Genomic DNA, 23,297 nt, shown 5'->3' with positions numbered 1-23,297 from the left:
CTCTCTCTTGATAATATCCAGAGAACCGGCCTCCACCGCCCTCTGAGGCAGAGAATTCACACTCACAACACTCTGTGTGAAAAAGTGTTTCCTCGTCTCCGTTCTAAATGGCTTCCTCCTTATTCGTAAACTGTAGCCCCTGGTTGTGGACTCCCCCCAACATCGGGAACATGTTTCCTGCCTCCAGCATGTCTAAACCCTTAATAATCTTATATGTTTCAATAAGATAATTCAATAAGATTCCCTTTCATCCTTCTAAACTCCAGAGTGTACAAGCCCAGCCACTCCATTCTTTCAGCATATGACAGTCCCGCCATCCCGGGAATTAACCTTGTAAACCTACGCTGCACTCCCTCAATAGCAAGAATGTCTTTCCTCAAATTAGGGGACCAAAACTGCACACAATACTCCAGGTGTGGTCACACTAGGGCCCTATACAACTGCAGATGAAACACCACCACTTTCATCATCTCCAACTGCCCCAGCATATTAGTCCCTATTTTCTAAAGCAGAAGCAGATCTTGCTTTTTGCATCCTTCTTATTCCCATTGCCTTTCCTCCGCTTTTCTTCCAATTATCTGTATGACCCAATCATAAACAATGACATGGACTCTGGTGCTTTGGTGTGTAAAATACTAAAATCAAATCTAGATAAAGAGATTCATCTTGCTCCTTAAACTTAATTTATATTACATTTCATTTCAGATCTTCTTTTTGGATCACTGAAAATAGCATAGCTCCAGTTATTTCATCCCTTATTATTTTAAAATACTTTAGAAATCATCTCAATATGTTGCATTCCAATAGAACTTGACTTTTCTTTGGATTTCTTATCTGGAAGCATTTGATTTTTCTCTAAATTGTCATAAAACACATTATGATGCCAGGTCTTTAAAATAATTGTGAATTATCCACACGGTGCTGGCATTAATATCTTGTGAACCTAACCATCAACTTATCTGCATTTCCAATAAGCCAGTTCGGTATTCCGACTGCGCATGCGCAGATCATAGGTCGCTCGGGCTAAACACGCGCGGCCGCCATGGGTGCGGACCTGCGTCTCGTCCCTATCCAGCTGCCACTGGGCCGTCCCCATCCCCTCATGAGTGTCCCGTTTGAGGGCGGCCCCAGGCCGGAGGGAGCTAGAGGGGAGCGGCGGAGGGGGCGGGGGGGGGCGTAGGCTCCAACTAGGCTTTGCCTGTCCCGGCGCAGCGGCGGCCCAGGCCCACAGGCGGCGTGGAAAAGAAGCACCAACTCCAGCTCAATCCCGCCCATTCCGCCAGTGGGACAGGCAGAGTCGAGCTGGGGCCGGCGCCTCCCCTGCACGCTGCCTACGGACCTAGGCCGACATTCCCATCCGCGGATCTCTGGATAGAAGACCCTCCTTCAGACTTCCTACACATTAGACTTTTGCGCGGTGCTTGGGATGGATGGGAGCGGGGATTTCCATGGGCGCAAAGAACAAATGACCTAAAGTTTGCGTTGAGTGAACTGAGTGTTCTTAACATCTTCGTTGTACACCGCCGTTTTGTGAGTGGTTGGATCCCAGCTTCAGCTCCACCATTATCCCGACCTGCGGTGGGGGGGGGGGGGGGGGGGAATCTGGAGCCGACGTGAGGCATCGTCGATGCTCTGGAATCCTAGTCGGCCGCTGCCGAGTAGCTGGGTCAAGGTGGCAGCGCCCGACCCGGGGAGTAAAGGTGTCAGTTCTTTCAGCGGCGAGCGGAGAGGCACCAGTTACAGGCCGCTCACCTGTTGGGTGCCGACTCCTCGATCCCGGGATCCAACCACTCTCACAAAACGCGGACTTACGACGAGGACTGTAAGAACACCCAGTTCACTCAATGCAAACTCCAGCGCGATCGAGACGAGGGGGTTGAGAAGTTGCATTTCCTCAATTGAGGACATTTTCTCAACTCTCCTAGAAGCAACGAGCCATGGCTTTCCCAGTGGTTGTCTAACTGAAACCTCTCTTCCCCACCTCTCACTCTCTCTCGCTGTCTCCCACTCGCATCTACCCCCCTCTCTCTCTCTCCCTCTCCCTCTCGCTGTTACACCCCGCTCTCCCCCGCTACCAGGCACCCCATTCACTTTTTTTAATTCTAGAATGGCCTTTGCCAAATCCCACGATTCCTTGCGTTTTTTCGGAATACCAAACTGGCTTATTCATCCAGTTTTCCCTGAAGTACCAAACAAACCTAGTGCTGCTAAAGCTGAATGCCATTTGCCTCTTTCTTTTTGCAAAGTTGTCTTGCATTTCCCTTTCATTTTCAGAATCTTACAATGAATCCTTACAATCTTACCAGAAGTTTGCAACATTTCTGCATATTTGAACATCACTCTAACTAACTAAATATTCAGATCTTTGTTGCACACAGCAAACAAATTTTGTATCCGAATATAGTGCCCCACAGAATATTGTTATTTTGTAACCAAATGAAAGAAAGCTAAGAAATACAATATTCAAATATTGTGTCAATTACACTTGAGGCCATTTGTAACGATACATTTTTGTAGTAAATAAATGCAACCATAAACAAAAATATGTTCAATGAATACAATCAAATGAAATTTAGTACATCAAACTCCACTCATTAATATCTCTCTTTATACACAATTAATGAGCTGAAGGACTCGAATGATTTTATACGGAATGCTTATGAAAGGAAAAAGGTTACATATGTAGTTGGCATGGGTAGGTAGAGTAAGTGAGCTACATTGAAGATTAAGTCTAGTAAGTCACGGAGTATTTATTTGGCAAGGGTAACGGTAGCAGAGAAAAGGTTTTATGTACATGAAGAAGACATCTCGTCTATAATGGATGCCAGATAAAAGTTTGGGCAGGTGGTGTAACAGGAAATTGGATGACACTGAACAGGTTCAGCAACTTAGAAAATATGTTATTCACAGGTTAGAAAAGATAGAGAAGTCAGGGCTTCCAAGCAAGTTGAAGTTGGGGTGTTTGCAGTTTGGGTTATTCTCTAGGTTAATGTGGCCATTAACAGTGTATGGGGTGCCAATTTCTATGGTGGAAAGGGAAGAGAGATTGGTTTGTTTATAGATTAGGAAATGGTTTGGAGTTCCACAGTGTCTTAATAATGTGGCTACATAAGGGAATGGTATTCTCCATTTCCCATTGGCTAGCCTAACAGAGGAGTTTAAGTGTGCTAAGGTGAGGTTAGAGTTGCAATTATCAGGGAATGATACCTTACTTAGTAATCTGGTGCCAAGTGTAACTAGAGGGAGGAAGTGGAACTCGGAGCAGGAAGCATAAGCAGCTCGGAGGCCGACAGACAGACATTACTGGTAGGGTGCAGCAAGGGAAAGGAGGCCCAGGGCTTACATAGGGAAACCAGTGTGGAGTAAGGCAGGTCCAACAGAGAGGAGGAAATTGGTTATAGAGCAGGTACGTTGTCAGGCGGGAGCAGTGAGATGTATAAGGGCAACAGATCAGGTTAAGCAGGGACAGTAGATGAACTGGGAAAGTGTAGAAAAGAGGAGGTTTAGCAGGAGGGATCTGTGGTGCATGGAGGCGGCTCATGTAAGTTTCCTTATTGGGGCTATTTATGATGTGCTGCCATCACATTACATGGAGGCACAGGAGGCAGTGAAGAAAGGAAATGGCTTGTTGGCCTTCACAGCGAGAGGATTTGAGTATAGGAGCATGGAGAACCTTGCTCCCACTGCAGTTGTACAGGGCCTAGGTGAGACCACACCTGGAGTATTGTGTGCAGTTTTTGTCTCCTAATTTGAGGCAGTACATTCTTGCTATTGAGGGAGTGCAGCGTAGGTTCACCAGGTTAATTCCTGGGATGGCGGGACTGTCATATGATGAAAGAATGGATCGACTGGGCCTATAGTCACTGCAGTTTAGAAGGATGAGAGGATATCTTATAGAAACATATAAGATTCCTAAGAGATTGGACAGGGAAGGGGTAAGCCATTTAGGACTGGGATGAGGAAACATTTTTTCACCCAGAGAGTTATGAATCTGTGGAATTCCTTGACTCAGAAGGCAGTGAATGCCAATTCACTGGATGTTTTCAAGAGAGAGTTAGATATAGCTCTTCGGGCTAATGAAATCAGGGATATGGGGAGAAAACAGGTATGGTGTACTGATTTTGGATGATCAGCCATGTTCATATTGAATAGTGCCGAATGGCCTACTCCTACAACTATTTTCTATGTTTCTAATATATTTGTAATAAGGCTGTGAACTGTGCTAGTGTTTTAATCACCTTGGACTTTCCCCTATTTCCCCTATTCTTTTCTTCCTTGTTCGCCAGCCCCACCTTCCCAACTTGCCAGTGGTGAAATCCTTAACTTACCGGAGGCTGTGGTGTTCATCACATTCTGTTGCATGGGCACTGGACTCGCAGATGTAGCGGAATTTATTACAGACATTGGTTTCCTTGGGTCCTGCCATGTCGTGGTCTGCTCAATGTGACTATAATTGGAGGAAGCAGAGAGAAAACAAAACATCAGGCAAAATAAATCAATCTGGCCACATTTCCATCTCAACAGAAACAAAATGAATTTTCTCCCATGTAGAAACAAAGTCATCGTTCTCTGGAGAGTATGAAAACTGTCATCTTTGCTAGAAATATAGAATGTGTTAATCACTAGAGAGATTTAGTAGGTAATACTGTTAATTTATTTAAAAAATAGGCATAATAAATACTGATCTGTTTTAAAGCAGACAATAGAAGACTACTCTACAATACAAAGCCAGTATCAGATGGGATTTCTTGTGGTGAACATATATTTTGTCATTTACCAAGTTAAGTCAATGCTTCAAAAAATACTTCAGAATACAATGAAATGGATCTTGATGTAGACTTCAAGTTCCAATTAATGGCATTAATATGCTGTATATTGCCAATATGTACATCAACCCTTTTGGCAAATGCAATGTCAGCATTGATTTCTTGGGGGCTAGAGTATAAAAGCAAAGATGTAATGCTGAGGCTTTATAAGGCGTTGGTGAGGCGATACTTGGAACATTATGCGCAGGTTTGGGCCCCATATCCGAGGGAGGATGTGTTGTTTTGGAGAGGGTCCAGAGGTTTATATGAATGATCCCAGAGATGATTGGGTTAATATACGAGGAGCATTTGAAGGCCCTGGGCTTTGAATTCTGTGGAATTCGTTGCTGCGGATTGCCCAGCAGGCCATCATGACATTGGGTATTTTTTTAAGTGGAGAATGATAAGTTCTAGATTAGGAGGGGGAGCAAAGGTTACGAGGAGAAGGCAGGAGTTTGGGGTTGAGGATAAGAAAAATATCAGCCATGATTGAATGGCAGAGTAGACTTGATGGGCTGAATGGCATGGAATGGTCTAATGCCCAATTTAAATCTGTGCAATGTTTAGAATCAACTGCAATCATTCTCAATTCACCTCAAATTCAGCTCTTTGACACATACTTTAAAAGCTGTAACAAGATCTGGAGTGCTTCCTGGTATAAACTTCCATACAGTCCACTGAACCAGACTCAGCCGTTTTGTTTTATAGTAATGGCAGCGTGAGGTGCATATCAGCTCAGATTGTTAGAAAATGTACTGTGGACTGATGGTCCCAAATCCAGTGTTTAAGCTGCCAATTTATTCTCTATCTATCCCAAGAAGAGTGTGGTGGTCACGGTTGTCCACCAAGTTTATTAATTGTGTACATTAATTCACACTTGCCACAGCCATGTGGCTCTTTATGGATACGTTCAGTGATAGAGCTACCCAAGCAATTAAAGTCTCCCAACCTGTGTACATTCTATGCCCTTGCTATTCTCTGCTTTTTCAAACTTACGAGCAGGGGGAGGAGAATGGATAATAATTAAGAATTCTCCTTGCCGGTGTTTGAACCAAAAGGTCAAGAGACTTCATAGGGATGTGGTGTGATTGTTGAGGACCACCATAGCTGCTCCAGCATGAGCACTTCCCCATAAGTGTCAATAAATGCACCGTTGACCAGAAGCTGTTGTACTGCAGCCACCATCAGTGAACCTGTCTGGCCAAAGGCAGGGCACACTAGACAAATACAACAGAGAGATCCAACACCATGTGTAAGAAGCAACTGCCGATGCTGGTTTAAACCGAAGATAGACACAACAAGCTGGAGTAACTCAGTGGGACAGGCAGCATCTCTGGAGAGAAGGAATGGGTGACGTTTTGGGTCAAGACCCCTCTTCAGACTGGTTAGGGATAAGTGAAACGAGAGATATAGACAGTGATGTGGAGAGATAAAGAACAATGAATTAAACAATAAAGAACAACGAGTAAAAGATATGTAAAAAAAGTAGCCATTGCAATCTGAACGATGACAAAGAAAACAGGCCAATGAAAGCTGAAACGACTCTGTCCTGGGACCCTGACAGTCCGTTCAGAGGTTCACTTGCACCTCCTCATCTACTGTATCCGTTGTTCAAGATGTGGACTCTTATACAACGGCGTGACCAAACGCAGACTGGGCGATCGTTTCACGGAACACCTTCGCTCAGCCCGCCTAAACCAACCTGATCTCCCGGTTGCCGGACACTTTGATTCTCCTTCCCATTCCTACACAGACCTTTCTGTCCTCACTCCTCCATTATCAGAGCGAGGCTAAACGCAAATTGGAGGAACAGCATCTCATATTTCGCCTGGGCAGCTTACAGCCCAGTGGTGTGAATATTGATTTATCTCACTTCGGATGGCCCCAGCATTCCCTCCCTCTCTATACCTCCCCCACCCAAGTCATACTAGCTTCTCATTGTCACGCTACAAACAGCTTACAATGGCCCGTTTCATTTATCATCGTTACTTTTTTTTTTGCATATCGTACATTCATTGGTCTTCATCTCTCCACATCACCGTCCATATCTCTCGTTTCCCTTATCCCGAACCAGTCTGAAGAAGGGTTCTCTCCAGAGATGCTACCTGTCCCGCTGAGTTACTTCAACTTTTTGTATCCATCTTAGATCCCAACAATGGCTGAAAGGCAATACTAAGAGCACAACTAGATCAGGCTGTTCCCTGACAGCTACGTGGATTACCTCTAATTTGAAAACTCATTCTTCAACTTCTTTTGTGAAGACAACGATAGATACAAGGTTGACTCTGCTAGCTGGCGCAAAGCCATTTGTGACGACTAGGGGTTTTATTTTCATTGTAACTTAACGTGGTATTTTTGCCAGTCATTTCAGGAGAAGTGTTTTAACCCCCTTACTTTTTAAGGCAAAACTGTTAGAAATTGTTTTCCCAATATTTCTTAATATTACAGAGCTGGCTGTTTAATGCCGAGTGTATTGGGAAACCAGATTGCAAACTGATTTTCCCCTTACTTCCATCATTATTCTCTCCTTGCAAAAGCCACACAACTTGTTTCTATGTCTAGCAAAAACTCTGCATGATCATTGTTAAGGGCTGTCCCACTTTCACAACGTAATTCACGACTTCTGCCGTGTTTGCCCGTGACACATACACGCAACATGGTCGTCACGAGGTCGTAGTAGGTCATAGGTAGGTCGTAGCAGGCCGTGATGCTAGTCGTAGGTACTCGTGGCATCAAGTGGGTCAGGGCGTTTTTCTAGCCTGATGAAAAATGGCCACGAGTAAAAAAAGGTCGTGAATTAGGTCGTGAAAGTGGGACAAGCCCTTCATGGCTCCTGAGATTCAATGAATTAGATGCTATGATACTACTCATGTGCTAACTACATGCGAATTACAGCATGAATCTCACTAACCCTTAAGCAAACACCTATCTTTTCAAAAGGTGCTTTTCAAAAGATGCTTCCTGACATGTTCATTTTTTTAAAACAAATTTTGCATATTTGGTGTCAAAATTGCGAAGAGCCAAACATAGCTTTTTGACACTCATTAGTTTGCCCCTTCATTCCAAACACAAATTGTCAAATTTCACAAAGCATGAAACTACAGAGCATGGGATTATCAATGTGGCTAAAAATAGAGTTGCTGGAGGAATTCAATAGGTCAGGAAGCATCTGTGGAGGAAATGGACAGATGACACTTTGGGTCAGTACCCTTCAATTGACCGACAGTACCCCTCATCGAGTTAGGCTGAAACATAGAAAATAGGTGCAGGAGGCCATTCGGCCCTTCGTGCCTGCGCCACCATTCAATATGATCATGGCTGATCATCCAACTCAGTATCCCGTACCTGCCTTCTCTCCATACCCCCTGATCCCTTTAGCCACAAGGGCCACATCTAACTCCCTCTTAAATATAGCCAATGAACTGGCCTCAACTACCTTCTGTGGCAGAGAGTTCCAGAGATTCACCACTCTCTGTGTGAAAAATGTTTTTCTCATTTCGGTCCGAAAGGATTTCCCCCCTATCCTTAAGCTGTGACCCCTATGGCAATAATGTCCTTCCTCAGATTTGGAGACCAAAACTGCATGCAATACTCCAGATGTGGTCTCACCAAGACCCTGTACAACTGCAGTAGAACCTCCCTGCTCCTATACTCAAATCCTTTTGCTATGAATGCTAACACAAGAAGAATCTCAACTGAGGGATACTGATGGATGAGTTCAGCAGATATTTCTTTGGCTACAGATTCCAGCATCAGCAGTCCCTTCCACAACTATGGAACTTTTACTCCTGTTTTTACTTGTTATCGTGACTCTTTTCCGTAATGATCTATTTTTGCGCTGCTAAATAAGAGACATTTCAATTGAGCATGGCCACAAATTGTAAAAACGCAGTCAAAATTCATACGTTAGTTCCTGCGCAAGTCTGTACCACCCTTTCAGGCAAGACAAATAAATAAGTATTACTCTATCTTTACTAATTCATTTGTCAAATAAAATCATGAGACACCACATCCACCCATGCAACGGACTGTTCCAGCCGCTACGGTCAGGCAAACGCTCCGTTGCCATGCAGTGAAAACGGAGAGGTTGAGATTTTTTTTAGCAGATGCATGAGACTGTTATGCTTTCTCACCAGGAAGGTTGCCTTTATTATTTATTTGTAAAAGAACATGGGTGTTAATTTTTTATAACGTATGTTTTGTTGTTTGCAGTGACAAAAGTGGTGCCACTTTCATTTTGCCATTGATGTGTATGTCAATAAATGACTTGACCACTTTTTGAGGGGATAGTGTTTGATGGGCTATTGTGAAGCATATCAGGGGCCTTTCATATTATCCTGTTTTTCAGATGTGGCCATGGATTGCTGTAGGAATTAAGCCTCAATTTGACAAATTAACTTTTTTTTTAAATGACAAATTTGTAACAATCAATCTTCAAATAACTGCTGCAGTTTCAAATTATCACTGCAATTGACGCATGTCAGAGGATCCTTACTTCCACTCGTTAACTTAAACAGAACAGATTCTTTGACCCATTCCTTCTATCCAGAGATGTTGCCTGTTCCACTTAATTATTCAAGCATTTTGTGTAAGCCTGCATCTGCAGTTCCTTCCTACACAAATTCTTTACCTTGTTGGCATTCAAATACCTCTAAAAAATGTAAGATTCTACACACCTCAATATTAATGACTAAATCCATATTTACGAGCCACAAGCCCTCATTCGGAGATTCTCCAACTCGTGCAAACATCTTGAAATGTAGTCCACCATGTTGTAAACTCATTCTCGTAAACTCTGAAGAATATAGATCCTATTTCATTAGCTACTTGGGATTGTGACATCTAAAAAATGTAAGATTTGACTCAATATTAATGACTAAATCTAAGTAGGGGCCACAAGCCCTCATTCGGAGATTCTCCAACTCGTGCAAACATCTTGAAATGTAGTCCACCATGTTGTAAACTCATTCTCGTAAACTCTGAAGAATATAGATCCTATTTCATTAGCTACTTGGGATTGTGACATAGGAGGATGTTGATTTGACTCAACCGCTAAGTAGGGGGTAGAGAGAGAAAGAGAGAGAGAGAGTGTGTGTGTGTGTGTGTGTGTGTGTGTTCGTTCAGCGGCTCGCGGCTCCAACCGCTCTCACCGGCGCCAGGATCCAGCTCCGGACTCACTCAGCGGCTCCCGTCCCTGGCTCCTGTCACACTCAATGGCTCCTGGCTTGTCGTGGCGGTGGCCGCCACCCGCGGAACACAGCCCCTGCTCGCTGGCGAACACAGCCCCCGCCTGCCGCGAACCCGCGAACACTGCCTTCACTCACACTCTGTCCACTCCGCTTCTTCAGCTTTATTCTCGCCGCCAGTGATTGACTGCGGGTGCCGGAAGGGGCGTCGTCGTCCCGGCGAATGACAGGGCAAAAGACCAATAACTTTTCAAATATTTCACTGATCAGAACACTGGATGCACTTGCAGCACAAACGAATGGCGAGTAAGGTGACAAAAAAAATCATAGCGCTATCGGGTATCGTTTTCGCACAAATTTAAAAACAACGCAAACAGAAGAGGACAAGTTGAGAGTTTTATAAATGTACTAGACTAAGTGGGACCCGTTGGGTCCCATGTTCACACGGGAGGGTTGGTCCCCCAACGCAATTTCCAACCTCTCCACCAATTCCAATATGGTTGGCCAGTGGGGGTGGGCGGCTTTCTGGAACACTAGTATGGGTGTTGTGGGCTGAATGGACTGGTTTCCAGAGGGCTAGTATGGACATTGTGGGCCAAATGGATTATTGGGCTGGCAGCTCAGTCACTCAAACCTGGTGTGCTAGCACCTCACTCACTCACGGCTGGTGGGCTGGCAGTTGACTCACGGCTATTCCTTGAAATTCCATTTCAAGCAGGGTGCAAGGGCACCAAATTCAAGTGCAGTTTCATACCATTTCAAGCAGGGTGCAAAAGCACCAAAGACAGAGGGTCATGACCTCTCCCTCCCCATCTTGCGGAGACTGAGCCACGCCCACACTACTGGGTTTTATCGCCCCTCCCACCGGAAAGGGAGTGGCCTTCATAGCGTGATTGACAGGAGAGAGAATCGCAACATTTTTTAAACACTAATAACTCTTTTATTTTTGATCGTTGGGAAAAATCCTCGGCACCTGATGAGCGGAGGTGCACTCCGAGTAAGATGGCCAAAAATCACAGCCTTACATTGTAGCGTTTTTTCTAAAATCAATATACAGTGCAAACAGGAAGTGGTCAAGATCAGACTTTTAATTATATAGATTTTCAAACCACATTTTCAAACCAACCACATTTTCAAACCAACCATATTTTCATTTTCAAACGAAGTACATTTTCATTTTCAAACCAACCACATTTTCAAACCAACCTTATTTTGATTTTCAAACTTCATTTTCAAACCACATTAAGGGCACTCACAGGTCAGTAAAAACACACTCACAGTTTAGTAGACACGTGTTCAGTGTTATTCACAGCTCAGACCGAGAGTTGTGACCTCTTCCTCCACATTTTGCAGAGACTTAGGCACTTCCGCACCTCCGGGTTTCATAGTCCCTCCCCCCTCCCACCGGAAGGGGTGTGGCTTTCATGGCATGATTGACAGGAGAGAGAATCTCAACATTTTTTAAGCATTAATAAGTCTTTTATTTTTCATCGATGGGAAAAATCCTCTGATCCTGACAGCTGGAGGGGGACTGAGTAAGATGTCCAAAAATCACAGCCGTAAGTGGTAGCGTTTTTTCTAAAATCAATACACAGTGCAAACAGGAAGTGGTCAAGTTTACTTTTAATTATATATAGATTTTGTTTCCATGTTAGTGACACGATAGAGATCGGGTTTCCCCGCAAATGATTTCTCCTCAATGAACGGCAAACATGTTCACTGATCATTCATTGCTATTAGTTTCAATGCATGTCAACATGCAGACTACACATCAAAGTAACCTGCTGTAAGTGAAGCAATTCTCGACCCCATGGTCTGTAGATAAGTGGTCTTCTTTCTTAAACTGATTCAAATGGATAAGAAATCTCTCTTCCTCGCATATACATAAAATTACATTTGTGGGCTGAAGATACAATAAACCTTTGAAAGCTAATATTCAAGCCAAATATAGCAGAAAACTTTGGGTTCAGGAAAAGATCAAATTTGATTGCTTAGAGAAAATGTGCAATTTTTAAAAACCTCTGCACTGCTACAAAACATAAAGCCTACTGAGTGCATTTGGGTAAAACCCAAGCATAGCCCCAATACTGTGCACTCTCTCTTGGAAATGCACTAAAGCTAAAGTCACAAGTTCGGCATTACATAAATCTAGATCAAAAACGAGCATTATACTAGTAACTACAGGCTAAATTCTAGGATGTCAGTGCCTATTAGAAGACTACTTGCATTTACAGTGTTAAATTCAGCACTGACATCTAGATGGCATGATGGGAATTCCACAATCTTGTTAGTGGTATTTTCAAATACACCCTGAAGCAGGTATGTAGACTGACTGAACACACAAGCTTATCTTGCAACTGGACATCAGCACATGAACTGCATGCTATATAGAGGGTATAGTGCCAAATAAAAATCAGATCTGCACCCAAAATGGACTAAGATACTGAATATCAAAGCAAAAACCCCTGGAATCAATTGGTTAGTTAATTGTATTTGTAAATCAATCCATTTACTTTGCAATTTACCTCTCACTAGTATATAAAGAGATACTTGGCAGATATTCAGGTTCCTTGCTTGCACAACAGGAACATGAAGCTTGAAAAGTCGAAAATACATTTCTATAATAATTGGGTGTAGAATCTGGTCGTAAAATTGAACTGAACAGAATTTCATTGATTGAATTGGTCAAAACTGGACTATTCCAAAATAGATTTATGCAAAATTATTTGTTCAACAGAACTCAACATTAAATTTTAAACTTATTTGGAATGGAGCCCTTCTTTCAACGTACTTAAAAAGCAAATATGGCGATGTTGGTGACCTGCCAGAAACTCATGCTACAGGTATTGGTTTTATCTAAAACAAGCTCAATCAAAAATACATCAGATTTTATTTAACTCGACAGAAAAAATGAAAAACATTAGGTTTGCAATTCAATTATCTTTCTTTAAGGGAAAAAACAAACCATATTCACCAGCGCAATCAAGTTAGAAACAGATTAGCTCATAAAATGTGATTCTGTAATGTGATAAGGGAACCAGTTTTCGCTAGGTAAACAGGAAACATAGGATGTTGCTTTTGTGATTCAAACCATTGTTTTACATGCAGAGTGTTTCCATTCACTGAGCATTCCAATAGTACAAAAGGCCGACTTAATATTTATTAACTATAGTAACTAAGACTGCTTAAAATATTTAGTAAAAAATACAATTATAAATGTTGTGGTATAGGCTCATTATGGTAATTCCATTATAGTACAGCTCATGATGTTAGGAGAAACTGCGCACAGATCAATTTCCCCCTGGGATAATGTTCAATCATATCATATCATTGATCAATACTACAACACATTGGCTTTCGCATGACCCATTTTGGATTTGAGCAGTCTGGTTCCAACAAACAAGGTAAGAGTCTTTTGTAGCTTGTTTAGAAAAGGCTAATTTGAGTGATGCATTGTGGTTATAAGTAGTGCCGTTGTCTCACAGCTCCAGGGTATGGGTTTACTCCTGAATTGGTGCCGACTGTGTTGTATTTGATTATTCTGTGATGCGTGGTATCTTCCCACATCCCAAACATGTGCTGGATGTTAAGAAAATTACTCATTATTGATAGCTGCTAGGGAAAATCAAGGGAGTGGTAATAAGAGAAAAGTCATGGTCATAATGCGTGGAAACAGGCCCTTCGGTTGAACTTGATCATGCCAACCAATGTACCCCATCTACACTAGCACCTCTTGCCTGTGTTTGGCCTTCTAAACCTATTCTATCCATGTTTTTCAGCATTGTGATAGTACAGGTTGTTTGTCCCACATGTCAGTGGGATAAATAACCATATAACCATATAACAATTACAGCACGGAAACAGGCCATCTCGGCCCTACAAGTCCGTGCCGAGCAATTATTTTCCTCTAGTCCCATCTACCTGCACTCAGACCATAACCCTCCATTCCCTTCTCATCCATATGCCTATCCAATTTATTTTTAAATGATACCAATGAACCTGCCTCCACCACTTCCACTGGAAACTCATTCCACACCGCTACCACTCTCTGAGTAAAGAAGTTCCCCCTCATATTACCCCTAAACTTCTGTCCCTTAATTCTGAAGTCATGTCCTCTTGTTTGAATCTTCCCTATTCTCAAAGGGAATAGCTTGTCCACATCAACTCTGTCTATCCCTCTCATCATTTTAAAGACCTCTATCAAGTCCCCCCTTAACCTTCTGCGCTCCAGAGAATAAAGACCTAACTGATTCAACCTATCTCTGTAACTTAGTTGTTGAAACCCAGGCAACATTCTAGTAAATCTCCTCTGTACTCTCTCTCTGAATAGCTGAATGGCCTCTTATTTGGAAAAATGAATTGAAGATGCATAGACGAGGGGGAAGCAGACAACTTCGGATCATTTGATCAAAGATTACTGGATTGGAAGAATGTACTGACCACGCCCCAAAATGCTACAGCACAGCTTTGCCTTCTGTCAAAGATGCCATTCATTTTAACAAGTTGTATTTCAAAGACTTTCAAACTTTAATTTTAAGCATTAAAGTGTTAAAGAAACTAAAAAAGCCAAAATAAAATTACCTTCTAAATGTAATCTATCATCCCCGATTCTTCCAAACTCAACCCTACAAAAACAATTAAAATCAACTGTAGGTCTCAGACCCTGCAGAATTCCAAGCATCATTTTCGTACTCAAATAAGAGCAAACCAGAGTAAAAGAAAGCCCTGCCATTGGACTCTGCTTGGTGGAACAAAGCAGATTTGACTGATCAAGTCCACCAAATCGGATGGCAAACTCAAGACTTTGCTTTTCACAGCATGTTTGCAAAGGTCAAGTCCAGGTATCAGTGCCTGAACTCTGGCCATTGGCCCTTCACCATTATTTAAACAAAATAACCAGCTTAGCCATTCTGGCTAAGGGAAAACAGAACCCCTGAATTACAATGTCTTTGTTTTTTCACCTGGTTCCCACAGAAATCTTGATGGATACCCCATTGCAGTCCTGTGAAATACTGTCTTTTAAATGAGATATGAAACTAAATGACCCTGCTGTTCTCTTGGACAGACATGAAAGATTCAAAGCATTGGTTTAAAAAAAAAGCCCAATGCTTCTGGCCAATATTTATCTCATAGTATTTAATAATGATTGCTTTTTACAGTTCACGGAAGGCAAATCACCCATATCACAAATGTCTTTCAAACCGCAGAATAGTTATTGTGCTTCCCTTACCAGATCCATAATGAGAGTGTAACTTCAAAACAACACTCCTCGTCACATTAAGGTTTCAGAAATATTGTGGCTATTAGCATGTTCTCCAATAGACTTGGTACATGTTAGATCCAGTTATGATGCTGCCACTTCCACTGCATTTGAACTACCCTCTCAAGTAGCCTAATAAGCTTTTCAAACAAGAATAACGCGCTGGAGTAAACCACTAGACCAGGCAGCATCTATCTGGGGGGGGGGGGGACGGACATATATAGGCGATGTTTCAGTTGAGGACCCTTCATTAGACTCTGGGCAGTGTTTTGGGGCGGAACTCTTCTTCTGACCAGCTATTCTCCTGACCCTCAGTTCTCCAGCACTTTATGTTTCAGGATTCCAGCATCTGCAGCTCCTTGTGTCTAACACGCTGTTCAGTGATATCCAAAGTGCTAAAGGGGTAGATCATCTCCTTGCCCAACTCCCTCACCGGGCACAGTGCAGAATAGTGCGTGGCCTATCCAGACACAAGTGTCTGGGAGCAATGGCAAGAACAGTGTTGACAGTAATAAGGCCCATGCTCTCACCTGGCTCTCTGCTCTCAAACACGTTGAAGTAAATCATTCCTGATCAATCAATATTCTTCGTCCTGCTGAGCAACTATTATGCCAGGAGTCAACCAAGCTTCATTCAGTAAAGCTTGCAGGAACAACTAACTATTTCAGAAGTTGAATCAGACAAAAAAGGTACAAGGAAATAAAATAGATGCTGGAGATGACCAAAAGCACATGAAATAATTGTCTTAAAGGGTCTTAAAGAGAAAGTGGGTTAATAGGCAACAAAGCAGTTGAATAGATTGTCCCAATCATCGTGGTGATAACAAATTCCATGAGATTTCTTAAAGGCAACAGAGAGGAACATAAAGATATTCAGAAAATGGAAGTCAGAAATAATCTTTGTTCCCCAAAAGTGAAAATTATTAGCAGAAATGAGGCAAACATCTGTTGTGGACGAATGGTGAGGGATGATGAAGCCAAATTCACCTGCAATTAAAAAGAATGACATTAAGATATCATCCAGGGTGGACTAAGTTTTATTATATGAAGATAGATATCTAGTTTAGTTTAGAGATATAGTATTGGAACAGGCTCATTCTTCAGCCCACTGAGTCAATGCCAACTATCGACCACTTATGTCCACAAGTCCATGATTTATCCCACTTTCCCCTCACTAGGAGGCAATTTACAGAGGCTAATTAACCTACAAACCCACATGCCTTTGGGGATGGAGGAGGAAACCAGACCGCCCAAAGGAAGCCCATTTGGTCGCGGGGGAATGTGATGACTCCGTACAGACAGCAAGCGATGTCAGGTTCGTACCAGGATATCTGGTGCCGGCTGAGGGGCAACAACACTACCAGCTGTGCCACTGTGCTGCCCACTGTACTGTACTTAGATTTCCAGATGTCATTTGATCAAATGCCTCATCATTAATCACCATGGAAAATAAATGCTCGTGGCATAGAAGGCAACTTGTTGGTACAAGAGACTTAATGATGAACTGTAGAGCAAAGACATCAATGAGTTCTCTGGTTGGCAGGATGCAAGAAGTGGCATGCCGCAGGTATCAGTACCAGCAATGTTTTTACAATTTGTTTTAATGACTTGCATGAGGGCAAAGCAAATACAGCTGCTAAACTTGCTGTGACAAAGAAAACTAGAAAAGTAAGTTCTGAAGAAAGACAACTAAGGTATGAAGATCAAGTGAATGGGATCAAGTGAATGGGCAAAGATCTTGCAAAAGGACTATGTGGGCAAATGTGAAATGATCCATTTTGTCAGGAGAAAGAGTGCAAGACTTAAATACTGCAGAACTCTGAGCTTTCAACTCCCATGCACAATTAACAAAAGGCCAATATATCAAGTAATGCTAACAGAAAGTTGTTGCTTATTACTAGCAGCATAAAAGCATGGGGAGGCGACTTCAGTTTCTATGGCATTGCTGAGACGACATCTGAGGTACTGTGTAAAGCACAGGTCTCCTTACTTAAGCACATTAAGACATTAGAAGCAGTTCAGAGCTGATTTTCTGGACTGGAGACACGTGTAGTTGCAGATGCTGGAATCTTAACTGGACTGAATGGGTGGGCCGTCTATAGGGAAATGCCAAACAGCTAGGCTTATATCAGCAAGAGTTTAGAAACACAAGGAGATTTGGTTTAACCACAGGATCCAAAGGGATCTGGACAGAGTGGATGTGAGGAGGATATTTCCTCTTGTGGGAAAATCTAGAAATGGGAGTCGCTTTTAAAATAAAGGGACACAGAAGACTGCTAATGCTCGAATCTTGTGCAAAAACAAACTGCTGGAGGTACTCAACAGGCAAGGCAGTATCCATTGAGGAAAATGGACAGTTGTATCAGGTTATCAGACTGAGGAGACCGGACTCAAATGTCATCAATCCATTTTCTTCCATAGATGCTGCCTATAAACAGGGGAAATTCATGGAGTTCTGGGATTATTTCCTGAAGAAACTCTTTCTTAAAAATTGGCCAACTTGGGAGACATGCCCCAGAGAAGATGCTCTCAGATACTAATCAGACATTGCTTTTTATGCTACTCCTTATCTACATTTTCCCCCTCCCCTCGAGTCTGTGGAGTGGTTGCTAGGCAGTATCCAGGCAGTGGCTGACTTAAGGTCACTTTATTTATTTAAGATTCACTTTATTTACAACCTGTCACTGAGGCTGGTATAATCCGGTTTCACCCAGGTTTCAGCAAGGCCTCTCACCCAGGCTTGAGGATCATCTTACTTCTTGGGCTTATCTGCCTTTTGGTCTTATCTATCTTAGCCCTGTCCACTTTAACCCATTGACACTGCCTGGCCTGTTACACTACAATGTTCCTTTACACTGCCTGGCCTGTTGAGTTCCTCCAGTCATTTGTTTTCGGCTTTTAAAAAGGTGTTGTCCATTTAATTAGAGTGATTTTTTTGCCCCGGTAAACACCATCATAAGTCTTTGGAACACTATTCCTGAAAAGGACAGTGCAACAGCAGAGGCTTTGAATATTTGATAAATACTTGTTGAGCAAATGGGTGAAAGATTATGCCAGATAGACAGGAGAGAGGGGTTTAGGTGACTATCAGATTAACTGATCTTATTGAAAGGCATAGCTCCCTTAAAGGGCTGAGTGACCTAAATTGTATGAACACATAGGAAAGCCAGTATGTATTTTGTATGAACACATAGTTCATTTGTATGAACTATGTGAATATCTAATTTGTATGAGCACATAGGAAAGCCAGGATCATTAGTGAAGGTGGGAAAGCAAACAACCACATCAGAAATGGTGCAATGACCACAAAGTTAGGCATGGCAATCAGCAGCTGAAAATAAAACATGGAATAGGACTTGAAATGGAGAAACAAGGCAAAGTGGTGGTGATATGGGGCAATGAGGATATAAATGGGAAAGAATAGAAGTTGTCATAAATAAATGCATCTATAATCAAAGATAAAAATAGTTGCATATGAAAAACTACATGTATGGGAAGGTAGCAAAGCAATGACAATAACAATGTCACTCTAACAGCATGAAAGCAGGCCCTTTGACCCAACTCGTCCATGCCAATCACAATGTCTATAGGGTGATTTCACCCAAAGGTCAAATCCCCCCTCACGTGACCGAAAAATTTAACTGGAGGACATATGTCACTTCGGTACATGTTAGTGAATGGGGAAACATGCACTTTCACACCCGTTAAAAACATGGAAAACGGCCGATTTATTAGCTGAAATTTTCTGTGCTAGTCGGGGTGACCGTGAAGCACAGCGACCTAAATTTTCAGGCAAAAAAAAAGATAGAAAGTAAGGTAATTACAAGAGGGAACTGAAGGTGGAAAAACAGCGGAAGTGCTTAGCAGACATTTGCCGTGGAGATTAAAAGATCCAAAATATCGGGAATTATCGCGTTTGCTCACTGAATTTCATCAAAAGTAAGGCATTATTAACTTACTTTTGATGAAATTCACGGTCACCCCGACTAGCACAGAAAATTTCAGCTAAAAAATCGGCCGTTTTCCATGTTTTTAACGGGTGTGAAAGTGAGTGTTTCCCCATTCACTAACATGTACCAAAGTGACATATGTCCTCCAGTTAAATTTTTCGGTCACGTGACGGGGGGGACCTACGCTCATTTGACCTTTGGTGAAATCACCCTATTCTGAGCTAGTCCAATTTGCAAGTCAGAGATGCTGACTGACCCACTGAGTAACTCCAACAGTTGTAATGTAGGTTGAAACTGTAAATAAATTGCTCAGCGCAGCACAGAGGAAGAGATGTAGGTGATTATCTGAGTGAGAAACGCCAGGTGGAAATTAGCGCACAAATGCAGAACATGGATTTTATAAGTAGTGTGAAACGTACTCGTACAAATTACACACAATTCCATTGTGCATATTTAAACAGTTGATGCTTGGTGGGGGGGGGGGGGGGGGGGGGGGGGGGGGGGGGGGAAGGAGGAGGAAAATAAATATCAAACAATGCCAAAGAAGGCTAATGATTATTGACCCCCTAGTAAAGTGCAAGAATGAAGCTCTAGAAAAAGATTGGCACATTTAGAACGCAATACTAACTCAATTCAGAACAGCTACAATACTTTAACCAGGTGCTCGTACCTTGTGGGGAATTTAAAACCACAACCTTTTGAATTTCGCATTTGTATTATCAATTGTGTCAAGCTAACACTATATAAAAGGAGCATCAAACAAAGCTCTTGTAAAAACTGTATTTAAAAAGTTTCAATGGGAATTTTGTTACATTCAGATCCTATTTAACTTTCAAAAGTGCATCAATATAGACAAGTAAAAGTTTATTCGTCTGGGAAGAGATCACACATTTGACTTTGCTATTTTTGCTATCACTCCATGAAAGCAAAATAAAGAATACATAAACATTGTTTATTCTCTTTAAAAAAGAAATGAAGATGGTTCTGCTGGGGGAATGGAAACGTCCACTCGCTTGGCTTTACGTTGAGATTTTTTTTAAATTTTATGTATCTAAGCATTGTGTAGGGAGGAATTACAGATGCTGGTTTATACCCAAGATAGACACAAAATGCTGAAGTAACTCAGTGGGTCAGGCAGCATCTCTGAAGAAAAGGAATGTGTGATATTTTGGATTGAGACCCTTCTTCAGACTGAGTTAGGAGAGAGGGAAACTAGAGATATTAAAATGTATAAAGAATAATTGAATGAAAGGGATGAAAAGGACAAATCAGAGCCAGCACCAATGACAAAGGAAAGTTGGAGCCCACAATGCTTCAATGTAGGCTGGGGACGAGGTGATAAGGAAGGGATGCGAACAGTGAAACTAGCAGGATGATTATGGTGGGGGGGGGGGGGGGGGGGGGGGGGGGAGGGGGGGGAACTATGGTGGTGGTGGAGAAAGGAAGAGAACAAGGGTTACTTGAAATTAGAGAAATCAATACTCATACTGCTGGATTGTAAGCTGCCCAAGCAATGTTCAAGCACCGGTGGGTAAACATAAACTAATCATTAATATTAGTCCTTGAACAAGAATCCCTTTCCCACCCAGCCCCCAGCAAAAAAATAATCCATACAGCTTTGTTTGCATAATTGTTTGGTGACTGTCCAGTCTTGCTCTCAGCTTCCAGTGAAGACAGGTCCTGACTCAGCACTTCCCGTAAACAAAGGCCATTTGCTTGCACGCTCACTGTTTCGCTCTGCTGATCAAAGAGCTGCCAATTTTCTCTTTTCCCCTTCATCATTCCTCTCAGGAAAAAAAACCCTCAAAATTGACGGGGGCCCCTTCAGGAAAGAGTTGCAGAGGTCAAAACTAGGACCTGCACATGGTTTCAATGGCCTATTTCCTGGCAGCTATTTTGTTCCCTCCTCACCCACACCCCAACTCCTTCCTCATCTTCCTCCTCTGCCAGGAGTTTGTTAGTCATGGAAACTACATCAAAATAATAAACCCATTACACAGTAAAGTTGTCAGCTGGTGACAAAACTAAAAATGTAGTGAGAGGTTTATAAACTTGCTGGGTACTCCAATATTAAATGTTTAAGTAAGCTCCAAATGATCTCAGGAAATCTCCACTTAAAAACAAATATTTATATTTTCAGGAGAACACAAGGCTCAAGTTAAAAAGCTTTCAGCCGTTCTCGACTTCAGCCAACCTGAATCTACAAAGTGAGATCATATGTTATTAAAATCACATACATCTTACTTCAGGATTTTGATCATGTATTATCAACACTAATTGCTGACTCATCAAGATGTGTTCACACATCAATTTGTGCCTTGAAGCAAATGAGGTTCCCATGTCGACGGGGAGGGAGGGACTGAGTGAGAGAGGGGCATAATCCCACTGTTTGAGCTGTTTGGACTTGCACACAAAACGAATCAGACAAGGGTGAAACATTTCAACAAATCAACCGGCTGATCCAGCAACTTCCACTGTTATTAATAAGTGATTAATTTATCTACTTCATCAAAAAATATTATATTTTATTAACTACTTCCTTTTTCTTTTAAACTGAGCTTTCCTCCACTTGTTTCATTTGCTGAATGTTGCTGATTATGGAACAATGATTTCATGACCACCCACTTATTTGCGAGCCGAAACAAAAGCAGGACAAAGCACTGTGATGCTAGCACACAATCTTCATTTACAATAGGAATAATACTGCTTTCCTGTCAAATACATTTTTTGAGCATGATTGGCAAAGTTATGGCTCATGCAAAATGGCAGAACCATTTACAATAGCCACAATAAAGTTGGTGATATTTACCGAGCGGGCTGCCAAACGGAAAAAAAAGATTGCTTACAAATTTGGATTAACTTGGGAAAACGAGCAAGATAAAATATTCACTTTGTATACGTTGCAACATCATTTAAATTAGTAAAGATGATTCAGAGAAATACAAGTATGCAAACTTTTTAAGCAGGAGCAGGGTGGGATGGGAGAAAAAGATAAGAAAGAAATTAGAAAAAGATGGATGCAAAGAGTTTTTTTAACTGAAACGTTTGTTTTACACCTCTGTTTCAGATTTTAGTGCCTTGAGGGAATATGTATGAAAGGAGTTCCTTTGCTTAAGCTGCCTGCTTTGTGGAATGACTGAACAGTTGTCCATTTACTAACATGCAGTTCAAAATAAAATTGCTAGCAGATTTAAGATGACAACAAACCTGGTAAAATTATGTGATAGTCAGAGCAAACTGAATCCATATTCCAAACAGTTGCCAAATATACCCAAGGTGGTGGTCTTCGGACTCAAGGCCACCAGCTTTGTTGTTATTATTACTATTGCTCAGCCTATTTGAACAGATTGGCAAAATTGGCTTCCAAATTACCAGCCTATGCATATCTCCACAGTGCCAAGAAAGTCGCCAATCATAACTCAAGCTTTCATAAACTATTATTCCTAATCTTAAATATTATTTTTAAATCAAATTAGTAAGCTGATTAACTGTCATAAAATACAGCAGCAAAGCACTTCCCTAGCATTTATTCTGATGCAGAATTGAGTACTTTATACGGGGAAATTTGTTGTATCCGGTGGCGCAGCGGTAGAGTTGCTGCCTTACAACGCCGGAGACTCGGGTTCGATCCCGACTGCGCGTGATCTTTGTACAGAGTTTGTACGTTCTCCCCGTGACTGCGTGGGTTTTCTCTGATATTTTGGGTTTCCTCCCACACTGCAAAGACATACAGGTTTGTAGGTTAATTGGCTTGGTATAAATGTAAATTGTCCCCAGTATGTGTAGGATAGTGTTAATGTGCAGGGATCGCTGGTCAGTGTGAACTCGGTGGGCCGAAGGGCCTGTTTCTGCGCTGTATCTCTCAATTAAATTAAACATTCAACCAGGAACAAGATATTGCACCAGTCGGATGCCAAAGGATCAGCAAGTGTGAAATACAGCAGGTGCCTTGGTTTAAATTGACATTTATACATACAATAATGTACATACATACTGCTACAAGCTCAGTACGGTTTTAACTGCAAAGTGCTTCTAATCCAACCCATCTGCTTCAAGTATAAAACATATCCTGGAAAGTCTTGCTTCACAAGGCATAT

At 42.0% G+C, this 23,297-nt stretch overlaps 1 protein-coding gene across 2 annotated transcripts in view; it reads right to left on the bottom strand.

The window, feature by feature from the left end:
- Window positions 1-23,297, bottom strand: part of yap1 (Yes1 associated transcriptional regulator) — a 105,653-nt gene that overhangs the window by 50,770 nt on the left and 31,586 nt on the right. For both annotated transcript variants that reach the window (XM_055637362.1, XM_055637363.1), the window contains exon 2: window positions 4,329-4,447. In XM_055637362.1, coding sequence (XP_055493337.1) covers window positions 4,329-4,447 — 119 coding nt within the window. The remainder of the gene's footprint in view (window positions 1-4,328; window positions 4,448-23,297) is intronic.

Source organism: Leucoraja erinacea, chromosome 6 (assembly GCF_028641065.1).
Source record: "Leucoraja erinacea ecotype New England chromosome 6, Leri_hhj_1, whole genome shotgun sequence".
Lineage (NCBI taxonomy): Eukaryota > Metazoa > Chordata > Chondrichthyes > Rajiformes > Rajidae > Leucoraja > Leucoraja erinaceus.
This window is presented reverse-complemented; position numbering and strand designations above follow the sequence as displayed.